The following is a 23666-nucleotide window of genomic DNA, read 5'->3' as shown; positions in this document are numbered from 1 at the left end:
TGCATTTGCACGTGAGAGAAAGTAGAAAGAAATCAATTTTATGCCTGGAATTTACCTATGCAAACATCGTGGTAACTTATATAGCACAGACGTGATAACTTGTATACCCTAGGTGTGGTAACTTTTTAGCCGAAAAAAGTCGTCGAAACATATCAACATGGGATCTAGTTTCGTAGGTCTTGTCGAGACGATTTTTTATGTGAAAACTGTTTTTTAATCCGAACGACGGTTTGAGCTACAAAACATTTTGAATTTTGAGTTTTAGTGGAATCTTTTATGACATCATCAATTTTGTTTTTATGTGCATGCACTTGTTTACGAGGCTGAATTCCTTCCTAATGAAAAAGCATTTAACGCATCTTACATGCTGTTTTGTTAGCGAGCTTGCATGCAATCACACCCCTGTGGGATCGTTCAGATCTATACCTATAATCCGAACGTTTGGAATATATAACAGTCTATATATAACAGTCTTTTTATGTATGTCTCACTCTTTGCTTCTCTTTGATTATTTTCTCTCATCTCTGATTTTTCTCTCATACATTCTCCCTAAAATAGAATCAATTGTCTCGTGTTTTATTAACTTATCAAAAAACACATTTTATTTGATAAGTAATTAAATTCTTACCAAGTAAGTGCTTAACAATAAAATGGCAGGTAAATCATGGCGATTGCATACAAAACTTGCTAAATTTTAGCGCATCAATATAATAATAGACAATCTATATATTCTAAAAAATTGTCATATTCCCGTTGCAACGCATGGGCAATTGTCTAGTAATGTCTAACAAAATGATTTTTCCAGAAGAAGAAGAAACTAACATCACATAATTTCAAAAAGAAGCCAATGCCATCCCCAGATAGTATAGCAGGATAAACTGACTCTCTCTATGTACTGTGATGTACCAGCCATTGTCCTCTGATCTTAGCAACCAAATCAGAGCAGGGCCCTCCGAACGACATGAACGTGTGTTCTCCACTCCCGGCTTGGCCTGCAAATTACCAGTGCAAACAATTAAACATTTTTTATGTACTGCACAGAAATTATGTTCTGCTAACATACAGTGAAATTAGAACAAGGCATAGCTGCACAAATTGCCCAACTACTTCTTTCCAACGCTTCACTAACCCGTAATCCACACTTGTAAGTCGCTGATGGGCTGATGCTCGCCATTTCATGACAAATTTGTACAAATCAGTGTACTCACACCTCTACTGTAACGAAGAATATCATGGCTGTATACAAGTATCCGTCCCGAAAGCCGGCAGATCCATTGGCGCTGCACTTTCATCCGCCTCCTCCTTTCAAGTGGGTCTGGTGCAGACAGGAAACAATCAGACAAAAAATGAAGAAGGATCGAGGACCGACGAATAGCAGATCAACAAAAAAATTCCTACTGACAGGCTGCATTACGAATTCCGCTGGCAATGAAGCGCCGATCTAATCAGTGAATACGTCAACAAAATCGATAGGTTTGGCGCATACCTTTTCTCTGGTTGCATCAGGAACTCCATGAGCTAGATCTCGGGATGCTCCTTCGCACGCCGGCAGGGATCCTTGGCACGGCGACCTCGCTTGTGGCGGGGGCGGGGAATGGATCGAATGCAGCCGAATAGCAGCCAATCCACGCGCTGCTCCGACGGCAGACGGAAACTGTTTTTCCTGTTCCACGGATCAGGACGGCGGCGGGCGTCCCGAGCCACGGATCAACTCCGACGGGGTACTCTTTCCCATCATTATCTGGTCTCTCGTATATCGCTGCGCCATTAAATGCGCCGCATCTCAAGAAGTGAACGAGCCGCCCTGATAGCGAGCACATGTGTGCTCGTGTGCAAAAACACCGCGTCCATTTACGGTAATCTTTTGAGAGCAGTGGTTCTTGTCACAGGTGTGCCGTAATAGACGACACGCATTATATTACAGACACGTATACACCGAAAGGTTTGTTCTTCGTCCATCATAGGAACTTGTGAAGTAAAGTGGCAGAGAAAAGAAGAACGTTCGACGACGACGGACTCAACTTCGAAAGGTTTCACGATGGAACAAGGTACACTCGGATCATGAATAGAAAATCTCTCGTATGTTTTGTTGAATCATTTGTATTGCAGACATTCCGCACTTAAAGAAATTTTGCTTACAGGACCTCCCTTCTTGGACTTGTTTGCACAAATGGGTTGGCAGTCCAACCATCTCCAACTTGTTTCCACAAATGTGCCAGACAGTCCAACCATCTTCAAGCACCTCCTATGCAGCGCACTTATTTGGCCTGGGGGTCGCATACAACCTCTGATGAAGATGACGGAAAAAAACTGTTTGATTCAACGGGATATGTAACTTTCATGTTGGGCACCTTTTCATTTGAGGCCATCTTAAAGATGTTTTGTGCAAGCCAAAACCTGGTGTAACACAAATCATTACACAATCACAGGATGAGTTGAAGACTGGACAGTCCTAGCTAGATGGGTAATGCTCAGTAGATAATTTTACTTGCCCAGCCACTGCCAGCCGGTTCCATATTTTAACTTCTCAGCGTGCTTGCAGCTTATTGGACACCAGCCGCGTTCATGCTTGAACAGACATATATATTGCAGTTAATTATTCTAGACCTCCTGTATTTTACAAATATAGGGTATAAAAAATATTAGCCACGTCTTCATGTTTAAAGCAGCGATTATCTTCTTACTGACCAGACATGAGGTGGGATCTTGTAAAAACAACAGCTTTGCTCTGCACATATCACACGTTATGGTGTATTTATTCTGCGTTTCCTGTGTTTACAAAGAGCATATCAAAATATTGCTGGCAGCTTACTGTTCAAAGCAGTGATTTTATTCGTCAGGGAACCACTTTAATCATCTATTCCTCTTCACTATTTGGATGGTACAAAACCTTAATGCAGAGGCTTATGACGCTTCTATAGCTTCTATTTCGGCAAATGAAATCAGGGTTTTTATTGCCGCCTGCAAGTGTTTCAGCTTTTATATTTTGAAATGCTAAAAAAAAACTGACGTCAGATTTTTAGGCATAGCAAATCAAACGTTTTTCATGGCAAATTATGTTTGCCGAGGGTGGTAAGTTTAGTTGCCATCCTTGCGCCAACGTAAATTGCCAAAAAAAACATTTGATCTGCCGTGCCTAAAAATCTGATGTTCCATGGATATTCGGGTCCCTTATATTTGCATAATCTGGAGCTGAACTGGAAGATATAGCAGTTTCCTGGCCTAAGTCCTGCTTGTCATCTAATATCCTACTTGCTTCCCCAATTGCAAGGATTAGCTCAAGTTGCTTTTCTTGTTGTTCCTGCAAGATATATTAACGGGAGACTTCAACAAAAGGTGAAAAATAAATATAACTCCATACAGGGGAATGCATGAAGAATGAAAAAGCACCCGAGAAAACATTACAGTCCTTAAGAGTTAGTGTCGCATGCGATGACTGGTACCGGTCCTAAGACAGATGAACTTCATTGCTACCAGTCTTAAGACCGATGAACGTGACAATGTTTGGGTACATCTCAGAGGAGCGAGGATTGGCTGCCCATGGTGTCGGCAATGAGAGAAGGTTGGGGACGAGGATTGGATTTTTACTAATTATTTTCCTTCAACAGATAATCTGTATGACAACGTTAGCTATGGTTATCCCTCAGATAGTGGTATGGGCAGTGATATGGACGCCACTTGTTTTCTTTAGCCATTTGTTAAATCTTACCTGTCTAAGGTATATTTCGATTCTGTTATTACTTGTATCTTGATCACAAGACCTTTGTATGTGTTCATTAGTTAAATTTGACTCGTTGGAGTCGTTGTGTATATATTAACTTCTTCTACGCCCCGGCCATTCGAACCACGATCGAACTCGCTCATTAAGAAAGTGACCACGTCCCAACCCGCAGTTTCCACCTGATGGTAAAAGACTCTTGCACATATATGTAACCATGTCCTTACTATCCTAACCCACAAGTTTCTTCAACCAGTAAAATTGACTAGTAAATTATAAAGAAATATAAGAGCGTTTAGTGATCTTTTGGAGCTTTTTTGGAGTTTTTTAACGAGCGAGTTGACTAGTAAATTATAAAGAAATATAATAGCGTTTACTGATCACTTTACTAGTCAATTTAACCGTGCTATATATAGTACTCCCTCCGTAAAGAAATAGGTACTTTTGGAGCTTTTTTGGCTTTTGATGAATCAATATAACCTATTTGAGCTCCAAAAACCATAAAAGCTCCAAAAGCACCTATTTAGGATCTTTTATGGCTTTTTGGCCAAAGTGGAAAAGCTGTAAAAGCAGAAGCAAAAGCCCAAACAACACATATTTACTACTACATGTTATCTGAAATTTTATTAACAATGTCCATGCATTTACCCAAAAAGGCTTTCACCTCGCTTTATATATAAAGCAACGATCAACAACCCGGTACAAACGCACGCCACCACAAGACACGTACACACCCAAGACATGATACATACACGTTGAGCGCAGCCACACCACCCCTAGCACTACAAGAGCAACCAGGGGCTTCAACCATGAATACGCCACCGCGAAGAGATGAAGCCGTGTACGACGAACCGTGGGCTCAAAGGCGACGACTTCAAGAAGGTTATGACACCGGAGCGCCGCCACCGCCCAATCCGAGGATCAAAGTTTCCCCTGGAGCAACACGAGGGCAATGAGAGCCGGTACGATGCCTTCAAGAAGGGAACAAGCTTCGCCGCCGCCGGTCAGTTCAAAGATAGAACAGGTTTTCACCCTGGCCAACACTCACCACCATCGAACGCCACAACCCAGCCACCACAACACGGCCATGGCCACCGGGCAACACCAAGCCACGGGCTGTGCCCATGAGCACCGCGCTACCACCACCAGGGCCGCCGCCCCGGCATCCAAAACCTTGACACCACCTCACCCGAGACCCGCCGCTACCCCAACCAAAGAGACGAGCGGAAAGGCCCCGCCTTTCGCACCCCTGGGCGGCCCCCGGCGTTGAGACCCTATAGGCCGGCCAAAACTAGCCTCCGTCTACCCGTCCTGCAGCACCGGGCGCAAGACGAGCTCGGTCCTGCAGCCGGGCACAAGACGAGCTCGGTCCTGCAGCACCGGGCGCGAGACGAGAGATGGACCGCAGCTGGGAGAAGGCCAACCCTTCGACGAAAGTAGCGCCCGAACAATGAGAAGAGATAGCGAAGGCCGACACAAGCCGCCTACGGACGAGTCGACGCCAGCACAAGCCAGCCGCCGCCGCAGCCGACCTGCAAAGCTGCCGTGGAGCCACCCACGGCCGGAGCAGCAGCAGCCACACCGGGCCACTGCCCAACCCGCGCCGCCCGGCGAGCTCCAAGCGTTGGAGCCGTCGGGCACGCACCGCCACCACGCCGCTGCTACCCCCACCCAACAGTGAAGAGGAAACAACCGACCGTGACCCAAGCCATGCGCAGCCGTGGCACCAGGGAGACCGCCGACAGTGCCAAACGTTGCCCGCCTCCGCCCCAGTCCACCCCACCACCGCCGCCACCACACCGCGGCCCCTACCTACATCAGGGAGAAGCCAGCCATGGTCGATGCCGCCCACAGCCCCCGCCGAAAGACGAGCCACCGGCACCGGATCTGGCCCGTGCCGCCCCACGCGCCGCCACCTGATGGGGAGGACACACCGCAGCCGCCGCGCACCGTCCAGGCCCCAGGGCGCCGTCATGCCGCTGCCCCGCACTCCCAGCGCCACGCCGTCGGGCCCGCAGCCACCCGACGCCCCCGCGCTGTCCCTCGCCAGCCGCTGACCATGCCGAGGGGAAGAAGCTCCCCGCCGCCACCTACGCCAGCCGGGCTTTGCCTGACGACGCCTAACGGCAGCGGTAGGGGAGAGAGGCCGAGAGGAGGGGACAGTGCGGAAGCGGCCAGATTTGCCCCTGAGGACGATTGCGGGAGCGGCTCGGGGGGAGGGGGGGTGCACCAGCCTCTACCATGTCCATGCATCTATGGTAAAGAAGTTACTAACTGTACTACATGTTATACTACTGATTGTTTTCCCAGGAATGTGCAGTAAAGTGGTTAGCATTTTTACTATGTGTTGCATGGGGTGTTATGACAAACTTCATGGCCAGACATGTGTAGTACAAAAGTGCATCTATAGTAAAGAGGTTACTAATTTTACTACAGGTTCACTACCGATTTTCTGGATATGTCTAGTGGATAGGCCATGACAATTGTCAATTGCGTGTATAGGACATGACAATTTGGCTTGTGCGGTTCTGCTACTAGAGCATTGCGGTTCGGATGCATTTTTTTTGTTTATTTTAGGTTGTGTTCTGTGATTTGGACGGCTGTGTGTATATGTGTACTATCGTCTATTTTGTTTTTGAAGTTTAGTACTATTTCATGTGAGATTATGGTTCAGTGTAAAATACTCCGTGGTTCACTTGGTAAACGACCAAAAGAAGAAAAAGTATCTCAAAGAAGTTTACTCCTTTTTAGATGTAGTTCACTAGTTATATACCCCCGCGGTTCACTTTCGCAAGTTCGATTCTTTCTAGATGTAGTTCACTAGATTCTGCCCCCGCGGTACACTTTCCACTTTCGAGAGTGATGCTGTTCACTTGCGCCTAACTTGAAGTGCGAAAAAAATTTAGGGAAACAAGAAAAAGAGTAATGTGGTTCACTTTTTGATAGTGTTGTGGTTCACTTGACCTCGTCTTTGCGGTCCACTTTCGTTCATAAAAAGGTCAGAAAAGTGACAGCAAAAACTCATGTGGTTCACTTTAGATAGTGTCGCGGTTCACTTTCGGTAGTTTCGCAGTTCACTTTCAGTACTGTTGCGATTCACTTACTCCCAAAAATGTGAAGTGCAGAAAATTGTTATGAAAACGACAAAAAAAAAGTAATGCGGTTCACTTACGCCTGATGTGAAGCGCACTCCACCTCCTCCGGGGAAATTTACATCTGACAAAAGAAATCATGCAGTTCGCTTCCCCGTCTGATGCAATGTGGCTTTCAGTCTTAATCAGTGCATTCTTCTGTCTGACGCGGTCCACGCGTCGGTTTTGGTGTCGTGAAAAGCAGAGCATCCGCATTTCGGTAATTTCAAAACTGCTCTTAAACCGTAAGCAATTAGAGTGTTCTACATCGAAAAGTTGCGCCTCGTTGATATCTTTTCAAGGGCATATCATTTGCATCATTCCGATGAGCGGTTTGGTAAAATTACGAAAAAACGTTCGCCATCACTCGTTAGTTGCCGCACCATTTCCAAAATTAATTTTAAACCAGGAATCTCAAAACATGTTCTACATATCAAAGTTGTGGCTCTTCTATAACTTTCCAACGGCGTATCACACGCCTCGTTTCGACAAATGGTTAAAAAACTTCCGCGAAAACCGTATCGAAAAAATCCCAAATTTTAAAAGAGTTTTCGTGTTTGGGTAAATTTGAAATTGCTCTTAAACCGTAAGGAATTAGAGAGAGTATTCTATATGAAAAAGTTGCGCCTTGACGATATCTTCCCAACGGCATATCATTTGCATCGTTCCGACGAGCCGTTGGGGAAAAAACGCGAAAAGACGCTCGCTGTCACTCGTCGGGCACCGCACCGTTTTCGAAACTGCTCTTAAACCGTGAAGAATCTCGAAAAGTGTTCAACATGGCGAAGTTGCACCTAATCCATAGCTTTCCAACGGTATATCACACGCCTCATTCCGACAAACAGTTTAAAAATTAAATAAAAAACAGTATCGAAAAACCGCGTGCAGTTTTTTGCGACGAGAAGTTCATTCGTCTCAGTATTGCAGTACTCTTACTTAAAAAATGTCGTGCACTTGCGTTGAGCATGCAGTTCGAAAGTGTTAGCACAATATATAAACAAATGTTTCCTACCACCAGTGGTAGTTACCTTCACGTTAGTTTTGTATGTTGTATGTAGTATCTGTCAAAACCGAGTATATACCTGTAATATGTACTCCCTCCATCCGAAAATACTTGTCATCAAAATGGATAAAAAGAGATGTATCTAGAACTAAAATACATCTAGATACATCTCCTTTTATCCATTTTGGTGACAAGTATTTCCGGGCGAAGGGAGTAGTATATAAGAACATTTGGATAGTATATATACTATTCTTTAGGTAGTATGCACTGTTTTTTTAGTACATTGTTTTATATCTACAAATACGAAGGTATTCTCAAAATATACAAAAAACTATGGATTTACATACAATTTTTTCGTCTATCTTCCTTTGAAATATTTTAGATATAGTATATGAACATATTTAAAATGATAAAGTTGTATATAGTAGCACATGATAGTATATGGGACATGTGGGGTAACTACCCCGGGTGGCCTACGCTCCGGCCTAATTAGGGGGCGGGTCGCACCGCAGAAGTAGATCTCTCCACCGCTGCTAAATAGTTGAGGGTAAAGGTGTTTAAAGAGAATAGTAACGGGATTTAATTTGGTTACTATCAATGCTCGCGTGTTCCACGACGTCCCGCTTCTAAGGCCGCTAATCATTGTTAGTAATGGGTATATGAATAGATGGTAATGCCCATATACACTAGCCACTAGTGTATAGTAACTGCATTACTATTTCGGGTTCGGGTCCTTGGTGTTACGGTTGGCAGTGCCTAGTAATTACATTACTATATGGTATAATTCATTTTTTTTCTTTAGCAACTAAGATGGAAATGAAAGCCGTGTAGAAATTAGGGTCGAATTACCCTAGGGCCTAATTGCCTTCACAGAAATCACAAGATTATTTTAGGTTTACTATGGACCTTGCTTTGGTTTACTATATTTGCACAAAATTGCTCTCGGTAATTGACATCGTACTATTGATATGTTTGCAATTACTACCTATAGTACATAGTAGCAACTAATAGCCATAGGCTCCTTACCTGACCTTAATACAATTACCATCAAATATGTTTCTCCATTGGAAAATACCATAAATTAAATTAGCATGTACCATGTACACAGGTCAAAATGTAGTAATGGTTTCATCCTGTTACTATTTTTTGCAAGAACCTTTACTGAAATTAGTACATATGCATAGGAACCAGTAAAGGCTTTAATCACGTTACCACATAAGCTAGCTTTTTTACCATGCTTAGCGACAAGTGCCACGGGGCAGATGTGCAAAGTGTGGCAGCCGGTAACGAGAATTATCTGTGCGCTTTTACCATGGTTAGTTATAAGAGCGGCTAGTGCGGTTGAACGGTGTGCAATTAGCATCCGGAGCGTACGATTAGAGTTTCTGCGCGCACCCTCACTTTCGCGTCATATAGGACAAATGTTTCCTATCACTAGTGGTAGTTATCCTCAAATGCACTACTAGGAAAAAGTTTATACATGGAGGCTTATCAGTAGCGCGCGTTAAAATGAAGCGCTGCTGCTACTTAACAGTAGCGCGTGGTCAGTAAGGGCGCTACTGTTATCTACATAGCGGTAGCGTGGTTGCAGGAAAACACGCTACAACTATAATTGCCACACTGTTGCCGACAGGCTAGGTATAGTAGTAGCGACCTTCCAAAACACGCGCTACTGCTAAGTATATAGTAGTAGCGCGTTTTCAGGGGAGAGTGCTGCTGCTAAGTTTGAAGCTGCCACATGGCGGGGCCCACATAGCAGGAGCGCGTGTTGCAGGAGCACGCTACTGCTACGATTTTAGCAGCGGCACGTTTTCCCAACCCTCGCTGCTGCTAAGGCACAGCAGCCACCTTTTCCTACCCCCTCCTCCTCCCCCATCCTCTCTTTCTTTTACTTTCCCCTAGCTCCCACCTCCTCTCTCCCTCGCTTTGCTTCTTTCTCACTACTTCTCCCCCCCCCCTCCATTACTCTTTCTTCTATGGGACGCCAGCAAAGACGAATATTTCTATATGAGAGCCGCGCTGATCATGACGGTGCACGACTATCTCAGTTACGGATATGCCGCAGGCCAGTTGTGCCACGAATATTGCGGATGCACACGGTGCATGGGTGATACGACGTCTCAACAGCTAACGTCAACGAAAGATGGCGGGTCTAGAAAAATCATGTACATGGGGCATTGAAAATGGCTCGAGAAGGACGACCCGTGGAGAAATCATGGAGATCTATTCAATGGTGAGGCTGAGCATCGAGAACCTCCACCTAAGCGGAGCTGCGCCGAAATCGATGAGCTGTTGAAAACTGGGAACAGTGCCCCGCGCCGGGAAAGACGATGAAAAAGGTGCCGGAGCCGCTGCTGAAGGTATGGAAGACGAGGTCTGTTTTCTGGGACTTGGAGTACTGGCACAAACTCGACACGCCTCATTGCCTTGATCAAATGCATATCACGAAGCATGTCCTTCAGAGCTTGCTTGCGACACTGATGAACATGCCGGATAAAACCAAGGATAGGCCGAAGGCAAGAAGAGACTTGCAAGATTTGAAAATCAGGACAGATCTGTACATAACGCCCCGTAAAAAGTCAGAGAAGACAAAGACGGAGACGGAGACGGAGGCGCGGGAGAAGAAGGGCAAAAAAGTGAAGGAACAGGATTATTGCCCCTCTTCTTGCTTCACCTTAAGTCCGGCTGAGATCGATCAATTCTTTAAGTGCCATACCGGAATCAATGTTAGTTCAGGTTACTGTGGGAAGATAAGCAGATTTCTAGACACCAAGAAGAAAAAGTTCAGCGGGATAAAGTCCCATGACTGTCATGTGATGATGACGCAGATACTACACCTGTTGCCTTTAGAGGGATAATGGACAAACACGTCCGTGACACGCTTATTGGTCTCTGCAACTTTTTCGACGTCATCTCTCGAAAGTCGATCAGTGTGAAGCAGCTCCGAAGGCTACAGGAAGAGATCTTTGTGATACTAAATGAGCTTGAGATTTACTTCCCGCCCGCATTCTTTGACGTAATGGTGCATATGTGTGTCCACATTGTGTACGACATAATAGACCTGGAGCCATCATTCCTGCATAACATGATGCCGTTCGAGAGGATGAATGGGGTCATCAAAGGATTCGTTCGTAACATGTCCCGACCAGATGGAAGCATCGTCCAGGGCTATCTGACACAAGAGTGCATCTTTTTCTGTGAGAATTATCTATATGGCGGAGGCCGGCCTGGTGTTGGTTTGCCCGTTAAGAAGCACCTTGGGAGGCTCGAAGGTCACTCCAACGGTCGCAGGGAACTGCATGTGGGTTACTCGGATCGATGCAACAACTTTGACATAGCAAAGTTAGTAGTGCTACATCACCTAGGCGTGATAGATCCTTTCGTGACACTGCACAAGGAAACCATCGCAAAGAAGTATCGTGGCCGGGGGCTATGCAGGATGAACGCCGAAGTTACTAGAGAGCACAACTCCACTTTCCTGCATTGGTTCAAAGAGCATATTCTTACTAATCCCCCGGAAGAGGGCTCTACGGACGGCTTGCTTATATACGCCTTAGCACATGGCCCCGCGGCCAACCTCGCAATCTATCAGGAATATGATATCAACGGATACACGTTCTACACGGAGGCCAAAGATATAAACAGTGATTTTCAAAACTCAGAGGTGACGATGGAATGCATGACCGGCGACAACGCAACAACTGAAAGATTCTATAGAAGGGTCGAGGAGATCTGGGAGCTTGACTACTCTGGACTGCACAGTGCAGTGATGTTCCGTGTCAGATGGGCTAAGAATGTCGAAAGAGAAAACCGGTATTTCACTACCATGTCTATACCCGACGCCAAGAGCGCTACTGTGAACGCCATCGTAAAAAACGAGTCATGAGTACACGCTAAGCACGTGACACATTGCTTCTTCATAACCGACTCGAGGAATCCCAGCCGTGTTGTCGTGAGAAGAGGCAAAAGAAACGTCATTGAAATGGATAGAGTCGCCAACGAGGAAGACTACGACCAGTACGGCAACTCGATGAGGGAAGATGACGATGAAGCATACGTCAAAAGAAAAATCAATACTACATTACCAAGAAAGATCATACTCCATGGAAAAGGAAAAGTCACAACAAGGGGCTCAATTATTCGTCAACATACAAGAAGGGAAAGAAGCTCACTCAAAAACAAAAACGTAGATGCTAAGAAACCATGCATCATTTATATATATATATATATGGATTTTCTATAAGTGCTTGCCATAGAACTAGTTAAGGGTTTCAACGATGCAAAAGTTCTCAAAAATTATGAAAAAAATATTGAACTAATATACCTATAATATAACATGATCCAACGGAGGGATTTAAAATATACGATTGTATGTGTCCTGGGCAAAAAAAACAAATAGTTCAGTATATATTTATGTCGCAGTGAGCTGAAATGCTTATTATTTTTGCCGAGGACACATAGATGCATATTTTGACAATCCCTCCATTGGACCATCTTATTACATTAGAGAGATGCTCCCATATTTATTTCATATTTTTTGATAACTTTTAAACCGTTAAAAGTTTAGCGACGCTTAACTAGTTCTGTGGCAAGTTATGGTAGACACAATTTTACCTATGTGTGTCTGTGTATTTATTTTGTATACGCACTTAATCGTTATCGACGAGATGATGTGTAATAAATATCGTCTTAGTCATATACATTATTGTATCCCCTTCCCACCATGCATATGGTTCCGGCTAGCTTAGTCGTCTTTCAGAGGAGAAAAAGAAAAGGTAAACAAAGGAAAGAAAACAACATGAAAAAGGAATAGAATAGTGAATGAAAAGAAATAGAAAAAGGAGAAAGAAAAAAAGAAATGAAAAGGAAAAGAAAATGAAAATGATACAAAATAATGAAAAAGGAGCTATAGCTACTTAAAATAGCAGTAGCGCGGTTTTGTAACCCGCGCTATAGCTACTTAGGATAGCAGTAGCGTGGTTCCGTAACACATGCTATAGCTACCTAAGATAGCTATAGCGCTGGTTACGAAACCGCACTACTGCTATTTTGACATAACCCCCTGCGCGAGCTTCCTCCTCTGCTTCTTTCCTCCATCCCATTCCCCATTTTCGCGCTTCCTCCTCTGCTTCTTTCCTCCATCCCATTCCCCATTTGATCCCTCTCCTCTGACGCCGCGTAGTCGCCCTCTGCGCGCCCTCCGTCGTCGCCCGTGCCCCGTCCGTCGCCGCCCGTGTCATCGGCGCTCGCTCCTCCACCCGCACCCGTCTCCCCCAAGCTCCACCTCGCAGCCGACGCCTCACCTAGCCCCTTGTAAGTCCTCCGCCCCTTCTCTCTCTCTGTCTCTCTGCCTAAGGGTTCTAGGGTTCTAGGGTTTATGTAGTTAGGTTCATGCAGTTAGGTTTTGTAGTTAGGTTCTAGGGTTCATGAAATAGCTAGGTTTAATTTACAATTGAAAAACTGTAGCTTTTGTGAATTCAAAATTCAGAAAATGACGTTGTGAATTAAAAATTCAGAAAATTGTGAATTCAAATTTCAGAAAATGTGTTGATGAAATAGCTAGATTCTGATGTTCCCACTGTTCATGGTTGTATGCATTTTGTGAATTCTGAATCCAAAATATTCATAGAAGTTTTATGTCAAAAAATAGGTAAAATTGTCCATATTATAAAATAGGACATAAATCAAGTCAATTTTTTATGTGTATACTTTCTGTATCAAATTAGGACAGAAATACTATTCTAGAAATTTTTATTGGTATTTAGCTAGGTATCAAATTAGGACAAAAATATTATTCTAGGAATTTTTATTGGTGGAGGTTCTAGTAGGCTCGATAGGTGTTTTAGGTGTAGTTAACAGAATTTAGGCGTTTTAGGTGTAGTTAACAGAATTCTAGGTATTTTAGGTGTTTTGGGTGTAGTTAACAGAATTCTAGGTATTTAATTTCTTTTAGTTAAAGCAATTGTTGCTATTTAAAGAAAAAACAGAATTGATTGACACTAGTTTCAAATATTGTGAAGAAAAAGGACTTCTTGCATTTTTTCTTCAAGTTCTATATTTTTCTTCCTGTTATATGCAAATTTAAAGTGGACATGTGATTTAGACATGTGATATTTGGAATTTGGACATGTGATATTTGGAAAATAATGGTTATGTGCAGGGTAAATGATTCGAGTGGCTTATGTTTCGCCGGAATGTTGATTTATTTGCGTCCCGGTAAATTTCAGACGCCTGATATGTCCACTTTTTAGCAAAGGTCATGCCAAAATTTCCAAAAATTTCCGTGAATTTTGGCATGACTTGTACTAGAAAGTAGGCATATCGAGTGCTGAGACGGGAATGAAACGACATTCCGGCAACCATAGACTTTTTTTATGTCATTACTCATTTTATTATAGTTTAAGAATTAAACGAGGGGACTTAATCGTAGGAAACATGTCGAACAACGAAGAAACCGGGCCTTCTGACCACGATGCAGACGAGATGGATTATGAGGGTGAACATAACTACCTCGACTTTTTGGCTACTAAGCATAGTCAAGGTTTGCAGGGCGGCCTCGATGATGGTACTGACGCCGACATCGACATCGATGGCACTAGCACCGATGGCGGCGCCGAGACCAGTGGGGAAGGTACCGGCGCCGAAGCCGCTAACGAAAAGAAGAAGCAGAGGATACGAAAACCTAACAAACTCGGCATCGAACGACTGCTGATCACAAAGATGGCCCCTGGCAAGTTTGAGCCATTAGAGCCGGATGAACCTCGCAAGTGCTACGGGAACCAACTCGGATGCATCCTACAGGAAACCGCAAGCATCAACGATGATGACTTAAGGGGTAAAAAACATTTGAAGCGGTTGCTCCTAACGAAGCTGCACAAGAGATTCCAGTTCCCCGACCGGGATGACCGCATAGAACACCCGTGGGATGATCCGAAGATGAAAAAGATTAACAATCACGCCATGGGCATGTTCAGCAATGATTTGGCCTCCTAAAAAGGGAGGGTGAAACGAGCTATTGATGCTAAAGAACCCCTGTCCAAAATTCTGGAGGACAATTCAACACCTACGGAAGAGATCCAAAAGTTCAAGGACACTTGCACTACCGCCGCAGTCAAGTCTAAGGCTGAGAAATTCAAGGGGCTTCAGCAAAGTAACACGGGGAACCAATTGAAGGAAATATGCCCTAGAGGCAATAATAAAGTTATTATTTATTTCCTTATATCATGATAAATGTTTATTATTCATGCTAGAATTGTATTAACCGGAAACATAATACATGTGTGAATACATAGACAAACTTAGTGTCACTAGTGTGCCTCTACTTGACTAGCTCGTTAATCAAAGATGGTTATGTTTCCTAACCATGAACAAAGAGTTGTTATTTTATTAACGAGGTCACATCATTAGTTGAATGATCTGATTGACATGACCCATTCCATTAGCTTAGCACCCGATCGTTTAGTATGTTGCTATTGCTTTCTTCATAACTTATACATGTTCCTATGACTATGAGATTATGCAACTCCCGTTTACCGGAGGAACACTTTGGGTGCTACCAAACGTCACAACGTAACTGGGTGATTATAAAGGAGCATTACAGGTGTCTCCAAAGGTACATATTGGGTTGGCGTATTTCGAGATTAGGATTTGTCACTCCGATTGTCGGAGAGGTATCTCTGAGCCCTCTCGGTAATGCACATCACATAAGCCTTGCAAGCATTACAACTAAAATGTTAGTTGTGAGATGATGTATTACGGAACGAGTAAAGAGACTTGCTAGGTATTGGATACCGACGATCGAATCTCGGGCAAGTAACATACCGATGACAAAGGGAACAACGTATGTTGTTATGCGGTCTGACCGATAAAGATCTTCGTAGAATATGTAGGAGCCAATATGGGCATCCAGGTCCCGCTATTGGTTATTGACCGGAGATGTGTCTCAGTCATGTCTGCATTGTTCTCGAACCGTAGGGTCCGCACGCTTAACGTTACGATGACAGTTATTATGAGTTTATGCATTTTGATGTACCGAAGTTAGTTCGGAGTCTCGGATGTGATCACGGACATGACAAGGAGTCTCGAAATGGTCGAGACATAAAGATTGATATATTGGAAGCCTATGTTTGGATATCGGAAGTGTTCCGGGTGAAATCGAGATTTTATTGGAGTACCGGGAGGTTACCGGAACCCCCCGGGAGCTATATGGGCCTTAGTGGGCTTTAGTGGAAAGGAGAAAAGGGGCAGCCCAAGGTGGGCCGCGCGCCTCCCCCCTCCCCTAGTCCTATTAGGACAAGGAGAGGTGGCCGGCCCCCCTCTCTCTCTTTCCCCCTCGGGGAATCCTATTCCAACTAGGATTGGGGGGGGAGTCCTACTCCCGGTAGGAGTAGGACTCCTCCTGCACCCTCCTCCTGGCCGGCCGCCCCCTCCCCCTTAGATCCTTTATATACGGGGGCAGGGGGGCACCTCTAGACACACAAGTTGATCCTTGAGATCGTTCCTTAGCCGTGTGCGGTGTCCCCTGCCACCATATTCCACCTCGATCATATTGTAGCGGTGCTTAGGCGAAGCCCTGCGACAGTAGAACATCAAGATCGTCACCACGCTGTCGTGCTGACGGAACCCCTCCCCGACGCTTTGCTGGATCGGAGCTCGGGGATCGTCATCGAGCTGTACGTGTGCTAAGAACTCGGAGGTGCCGGAGTAACGGTGCTTGGGTCGGTCGGATCGGGAAGACGTACGACTACTTCCTCTACGTTGCGTCAATGCTTCCGCAGTCGGTCTGCGTGGGTACGTAGACAACACTCTCCCCTCTCGTTGCTATGCATCACCATGATCTTGCGTGTGCGTAGGAAAAATTTTGAAATTACTGCGTTCCCCAACACCAATGCCTCGTAAGTCGTGGGTACCTTGGCAAAAGGCCCATATGGGATAAGAAGGATGAGGAACGTGAAGCCGTGGGGATCCCAGGCCCCTTCGCGAAGTTCACCGCCTCCTTGGAACGTGACTTCATCAGGGGGTACAAGTGGGACAAGGAAAAGAAGGTTTTTTACACGGACCCGATCACAAGGAAATTGATTAGAATACTGGTAATTATTCTTTACCACCTTACATTTATTTAGCTTCTGATCAAGTCGACTACACATTCGTAAACGATTCACGTTCCTTTTGCAGGAGAAGCAATACAGACTTATAGCCGAAAGCGAGTCTTCGTCGATGAGGCCCAAGTGGGACACCCCTCTCAACTCGGCTTTGAACAAACTGAAGGGACCCCCTTTGGACCAGCAGCCGCAATATGGACGTGTGCACGGTGCCAGAGACAACGCCACGTGGAAGGTCTTTTACAACGAGGGCCCGGAGGCCAAGAAACAGAAAAGGAAGTTCAGTTAGACGGACATCGACGAGAAGGTGAAGCTTGCGTTTGAAAAAAAAAAGAAGCTGGGGACGCAAAAAAAAGTTGTAGCTGCCTGTAGAAATGATTTTGATACTAACTTGATCCCGGCTGTCATCAACTGGACGAAGGAAAGTCCAGACAAGACGGCAGATGATTTTCCCATGCCCAGCTTCGTCGGGAGCAACTCGGTGAACATCAAAACCGCACCATCACCTGCTCACGCAACCGCGCCTGCTCCCGCACCCGCGCCCGCACCCACACCCACACCCGCTCATAGCAGTCCATCCTCTGTCTCTGGCACGCTAGACGGGCCTTCGTCTTTGGTTGAGCTCGACGCCCTCACGGTAATTACACGTCGCACCAACAGAATATTCTGTTTGCGTTGCCTTTCGGATGTTTTACGCCGCAGACATGTCTTTCCAGGCCGACGAAACCCCGTGCACCGTACTCTACGTGATCAAAGGCTAGAAGGTGGACATGGGAAAGGCGGTGATAACGAAGCCCTTGGAACTCACATTCCATGGCCAACCGATCCCCGGTGGCCACTTCAGGGTTACCTTGTCGAGTGTGAAATCGGGACACGAGCATTTGCCTCCTCCAGTACGGCTCGGGGGAGAGGAGGACGAGACCCCGACGCGGCTTGGAAACTGCAAGGTTTGGATGCTGCTATGGCCGAAGAATCTTCTTCGTCTGGAGGCGGCCGAGAGCACACCAATAACCACATATTAGCAAGTAGGTATGAACACCACCACCCCGCCTACGCAATTACCAGCGCCTGTAGTGCCGGATGAGAGTAGCGGACGACGCGAGGAAGGGGGTCCAATAGCGGACCCCGTAAAACAAAGAATGGATGATGAGATGGACGAGGATGACCCTCTTCGGTTCCTCAATACAGGCGCCTATGACGGCAACGTAGAAATGATGAGTCAGCCATATGATGACTCGGGCTATCAGCATGCCGATGAGGAGATGGATGATGTGCCCGGGCATGAACGTCCTAGGGTTGATTGCAAGAAATCTCTCTTCATGCAATCCTCACAGGACACGCCTGAAGATGCCGCCTCAACGTAGGCTCAACTAGCCGAGGGTCATATAGTGCTTAGCCCGACAACACTGGTGGAGGGGTTAAGGAAGGGTCTGGAAGGTCAGCCCAAGAAAAAGGAGAGGAAGAGAGAGCCGAAGAAAGGCTTTGCTGCCTACAAACAAGCCAGAGCACATAGCAGCCAGACAGCGGATTTTGCAGAGTGTGTACCCGTCAAAGGTGCGGCCATGTTCCATGTCGCGGGCGAGCAGATCCTACCGCCGAAACCGCTGGCGGCCATATCAGGAGATCTCAGGACACTGCACGACCATGTGCTGTCGACTGAGATAAGCCTACTAGCCTCGAAGGATCCAGGATATCCGCTATACGCGGTTCGTGTGCCTGAGGGGAAGTTCTAAGTCGACACACGACCCACGGAGGTGGTTCTTCCTGCGGTTTGAGCATATCTTCGAGATGTTTCTGACAAGGCGGCTCGATTTTACAATCGTCCGCCTTTTTGTGCTACATATGAACTCCGTCATCACGAGAGAACAAGTCTCGCAAATCTGTATGGCGTATCCAAACTAGATGCACGAGTTCTTGAGTCTCGGCGACTATGAGTGTAAAACTGCTAGGGAGTACCTCGAAAACTTCATGATAAGGAATAAGGACCAAGAAATTGTCGTCCTGCATTATCATCCAAAGTAAGTCAGTGCCGGACAACCCTTTCGTACATTTCAATCATTCCTTCTCGCTCATATGGAAAATAATTTGAGGTGTTTTTTTCCCTGCAGCAACGGACGCGCCATCTTTATCGTTCTTTACCCGCGAGTCTTTCACGCCGTGTATTTCGAACCTACCAGAAACTACGAGAAGGACTACACCCACGTAATGAATATTCTAGATGATGCTCTCCACGGCTTTAGCTTGAGGGGTGGCCACCTGCAAATCAGGAAACAAAGGAACCGCAGGTCGGGTTTCTCACATAAAACTAACTTCTGCTGCATCCATGTCCTGAAACCAAGCAGGAACGATGGATTCTACCTCCTCCATCTCATGATGGAGTTCAGAAGGGATCACCAACAGCTTCGCACGACAACCAAAAGCGATGATCATATCCACAAGTGAGTAGAATCCCAAGGAGAAGCGGATTATAAACTTAAAGATGACTTCTTTCGCATCCAGAGGGACATTGCGAAGATCATCATGAAAGAAATCGTCGAAGAGAAGGGATGTTCCACCACGGCCCTATATCACAAGCTGACGTCCGAACTCGCATAGGCAAGCAACGTCAGGACCTCACGCCGCTCAAGAAGCTAGGGTGCATCCTCGATGATATGGATGGATGGAACTTGTAGTAATTTACAATGCCGATGATGATGATATGTGTCGATTGAACTTGTATACTTTCTGTAGCGATGAAACTTTGCGATGTCCGCGGTCCCTGCCGAACTTGTGTAATGCTACTTTGTTAGTTTGGGTACGATGATCTGCGTACCTCTAGTTAATTAGTTTGCGTACGATGAAACTGCATTGATTATTTATGTTTACTATATGCTGCATCTATTTGCCAACCCTTTCTTTTCGTGTTGCTCAAATATATTTTGATGCATATAATTGTACATTCTCCTGATGAAGATGCATCTCTAACAGGTACCTAGATCCTTGATGGCGAAAAAGCAGTGCTATGTCGTGTACATAGGGAAGGTTCCGAGAGTGTACGACGAGTGGCCCGAGTGTCAGGCGCAAGTGGAGCGATTCTCGGGCGCCAGCCATAAAGGGTTCAAAAGCAGACAAGAAGCAGAAGATAGTTACTTGAGGTTCTCGTACATATATATTTGTTTGTTTGTTTGTTGCAGGCTGTTGAAGAATTGTGGTGTGATACCTACCATACCACTCACATGGCGTGTATGTTGCGACGTGCACGTTGTGTTTGGTGGGACCGCTCCCGAGGTGTTACAATGACTACAGTCATATTCCTTGCAATAACTTTCACTTCTCTCTTGGAATTGTAGCTCATAGGTACTCCCCATTCGCGACTCATACACGGATCATCCTTGCAAGCTTCTTTCTCCTGACTTGCCATCAAACTATGTGTCTATAATTTAGATCATCCACTTTGCTGCCTGATGAACCTTCCTCGTCCATTGATCTGTCCTGATCTCGTAACGTCCCCACGGTCAGCGCGAGCTATCAAGGTATTTTACTTTTACGTCACAGCAGTACTAGAGAGAGTACGTGGAATTTGTGGTTGAGGGGACATCACGTGAGGAAACCAAGGGGTCTTGGACAAAGAACACAAAAGACACAATATATACCCAGGTTCAGGCGTCCAAGATGGATAAAAGCCGTACTTCCTGCCTTGCTTCTCCTTTATATATGGAAATCTTCCACGTGGTGTAGGCTAAACTAGGCGAAAGGAGCAGATCCCCTTATATGGTGCCCCTTATATAGCTCCGGTTATGGTAGACTCCATGTCAGTGCACGATGGCATACAGGAATAGGAGTCAGGTGTGGTGTTGGTTTACAACACGTAACATTCTATCGTACAATGTTTTCCTTATCCTTAGTGTAGTCCGATCAAAAGTCTGACGTGCTGTCCTTGGGCCTTGGGGGGGGGGGGGGGGGGGCATTGGAGTGTGATGAGGGCTAGGCCATGGATAATTTGACTTATCATCGACGAATAGTGATAGTAATAATAAACTATGTTGAAATGAGTATGGAATGGTCTAAAAAGCAAGTTTGCATACTTGTCTGTAAAAAGTTGATAAGAGATGTCACCTGCATCGCGTACAGAACCTTTTGTATCGAACCAATTTCTTTCTCGAGAAGATTTCCTTGCGCTGCTAGTATTCGAGTGGCTTCTGAATTCTTTTCAGCTAATGTTGCTGTCTGCAAGAACATAAAACATTAAGTAATGAAGCCAAATATATGCAGACAAAAATCAAGCACATGTCGCGAAAAATCAAGATAAATTGAAAATTATCCGCCCTCCAAAATCTTACTAGGCCTGGAGGGAGGTGGGATTCCTTGAACTGATCTCTGGTCGCATTTAGTGGACTAGGTATTACTAATGCATTAAAGGTAGTAGCCATGCTTAAAGGGAGTATGTATCTACATGTTCAGAAAGGTGCTATACATCCGTATCTAGACAAATCTAAGACAAGAATTTTGGGACGGAGGGAGTATATGTGACTGTAGGCAGTACAACACTATCTCAGTAAGAGCAGTATTATGTGGTAACAAAATTCTGAACAGTACATTTTGACAATTAACAAGCTGAAGAAGTAACAAATCGCCAATGGTATGCTCAACTGTTGCTAGATGCAATTATTGAAAGAACCAGTCAAGAGGACTTAGTGTCCAGTGATGATAATTGCTCAAATTTCCAGGATGCAGTGTACGAGTGTACAATCTTGATAAAAAGAAAGCACCAGGCACATTAACTGACTATACTAACTATGAATAGTCATACAAAGATTTTAATGCACAATTTGCATATATAGACTGAACAATTCACAGGGAAATGCTATCACGACCGAGTTTGGTAATGTTCACTAACTAATCTGTAATGATCATATTTGGCAGCATTATATTTACACTCATACTAAAATCGAAGCAAAATTTTCATGGATAATTTCCGTACCTCACTGATAGGATCCGTCACCGTCCTCCGCAGCACCCTAAACCTGACGCCGAGCTTCTCCACTGTTCTCGACAGCACTACAACGGCCGCCAACACACCCCGCACGCTCTCCTCCACCTTCTCGACCCTCCCCACCAAATCCACACCACCTGTGGCCGATGCGCTGCCGCCCGCGCCCACCCGGCAAAGTCGCTCCCATTGCTTCCGCCGGACCAGCACCCCGACCGCCACCGCCCCCACCAAGAGAACGTACTGCAAGACGAACATCCTCCCACTCGCTAGAGCAGCGAATGGCTTGACTGAGCCGCCCCGCGTGACGATAAGGCGGACGGCGCAAACCGCAGAGCAGATGGCGGGCGGCGCGAGGCAGAGCAACTCCGCGCCAGAGAGGAGCGCGTCGAGGGTGGAGCCAGGGGGCTCGGCGCCTCCGCGAATGGATTCGCCTGCGAGAACGAGGAAAACTTTTAGCTCGAACTGAGGCGGGGCATGTGACCCACCGGGTGAGGTGTGGTGTGGTGTGCGGGTTACCGAACGCGCGGGCGCGAAGCGGCGTCGGCCATCGGGGTACGGGAGCTGGCGAGAGGCAAGGTGGTGGCGGGGAAGGAGAGCAAGTGTGACGGAGGTGGGTGGCGAGCGGGAACTGGAACGCGCGGAGCGGCGGGAGGTGAGTGCGGTGCGGCATCAGCAGGGCGACTCTGTCGGGGAGGTCGTGCCTGTGTGGCCGTCGCCAACGGTGCGGCTGGGAACGATCAGGGGCAAAGAGACCCATCTAAGTAAAATGAAGCTCGCGGCTAGATGATTTGGTCCAGGGGTATATACACTAGAAGCAAATGAAAACAGTGTTTTTTTTTTGAAGTTTTGGTCTCATTCAACTATAATCCTCATGTTTTTTTGTCATGTATGTATCATTCTAGTCCATGAGAACTACATGGAACCTTAGTTTTGTAGCACTAAAAAAGGAATACGTAGGTTGTTAGACTTTTAATCCCGTAGGATCTACTTAACAGATCGTAAGCCAGGCGTTAGATCACCTAATAGCACAGACCAGAGAGATGGATTAGGTTCTTACCATCAATGGAAGCAACCATTGGTGTCGACGATGCGAGGTCCCGTGCCTGCTCGATGCAGGCTTGATGCAGGCTCGGTGAAGATGCTTGCTGCAAGTAGCGGCGTCCCTCCGAGCGCCACCGGCACTGCCCTGGGACAAGGGCAGAGCTTGGAGATGATCTTCCCGTCGTGCAGCGCTCCCCCAGATCGGTTAGGGTTTTGGGATGTGGGGAGCAGGAGTAAAACGTACGAGAACTAGTCTGACGTAGGTGACGGCTGCTCCCCCATCTTTTATGTGCGCTGGCGGCAGGGACCAAATCCATAGTTGGTTAGGGTGCCCCCGATCAGGGCGCATAAGTTGAGATCGAGGGGTACGAACGTTGGTTCGTGACCTCCCTGTTTCTCTATTTAACGTAACTTGTTTCTGGTCTTTTATTTTCGTTTTGGCCCATTGGCCCTCTAGATCAATACCAACATTCTCCCCCTTGATCGTTAGGCTCAATGACTTTTTTCCATTCTCCATAAGAATAATATACCAGAGTAAGGTGTTACAACAGCCGATGAAAAATCATTGAACCTCAATATTCATAGCACACATCCTATTTCGAAAAGAAAACATTTTACTTATTGGGAGTGGTTTATATTAGCGGTCCCATAATTCCAGAATCAAGAGGCTTCCAATAATCCCATGCCGGCTACATGCTCA

The 23666-nt window shown here is 45.9% G+C and overlaps 1 protein-coding gene across 4 annotated transcripts; it reads right to left on the bottom strand.

Moving 5' to 3' along the window:
* Positions 1 to 708: 708 nt before the first annotated feature.
* Positions 709 to 22697, bottom strand: LOC125519887 (uncharacterized). 4 transcript variants are annotated; one of them, XM_087538125.1, is made up of 7 exons: positions 22442 to 22697; positions 21914 to 22356; positions 21049 to 21159; positions 2352 to 3301; positions 1487 to 2267; positions 1130 to 1315; positions 709 to 992 (listed from the first exon to the last, which is right to left on the bottom strand). In XM_087538125.1, exons 1-4 carry the CDS (start codon positions 22680 to 22682, stop codon positions 3137 to 3139), a joined length of 960 nt encoding a protein of 319 aa, XP_087394251.1. In that variant the 5' UTR covers positions 22683 to 22697; the 3' UTR covers positions 709 to 992; positions 1130 to 1315; positions 1487 to 2267; positions 2352 to 3136. The 4 variants fall into 4 exon arrangements, with proteins under 4 accessions (XP_087394251.1, XP_048540623.1, XP_087394250.1 ...); XM_048684666.2 differs by having other exon boundaries at positions 1487 to 2610; positions 2689 to 3301; XM_087538124.1 differs by having other exon boundaries at positions 1487 to 3301.
* Between the last annotated feature and the right edge of the window lie 969 nt (positions 22698 to 23666).

This window comes from Triticum urartu, chromosome 7A (genome assembly GCF_056163025.1).
Source record: "Triticum urartu cultivar PI428250 chromosome 7A, HENAU_Tu73, whole genome shotgun sequence".
In the NCBI taxonomy this organism is placed as follows: Eukaryota; Viridiplantae; Streptophyta; class Magnoliopsida; order Poales; family Poaceae; genus Triticum; species Triticum urartu.
This window is presented reverse-complemented; position numbering and strand designations above follow the sequence as displayed.

What these genes read in the sequence shown, in the direction of transcription:
- LOC125519887 (XM_087538124.1), bottom strand. Translation starts at nt 22,682, where the DNA reads ATGGGTCTCTTTGCCCCTGATCGTTCCCAGCCGCACCGTTGGCGACGG. An exon ending in TGACGGATCCTATCAGTGAG is followed by an intron (nt 21,160 to 21,913) that starts GTACGGAAATTA and finishes ATGTTCTTGCAG; the next exon opens with ACAGCAACATTAGCTGAAAA. An exon ending in AGGTTCTGTACGCGATGCAG is followed by an intron (nt 3,302 to 21,048) that starts GTGACATCTCTT and finishes TATATCTTGCAG; the next exon opens with GAACAACAAGAAAAGCAACT.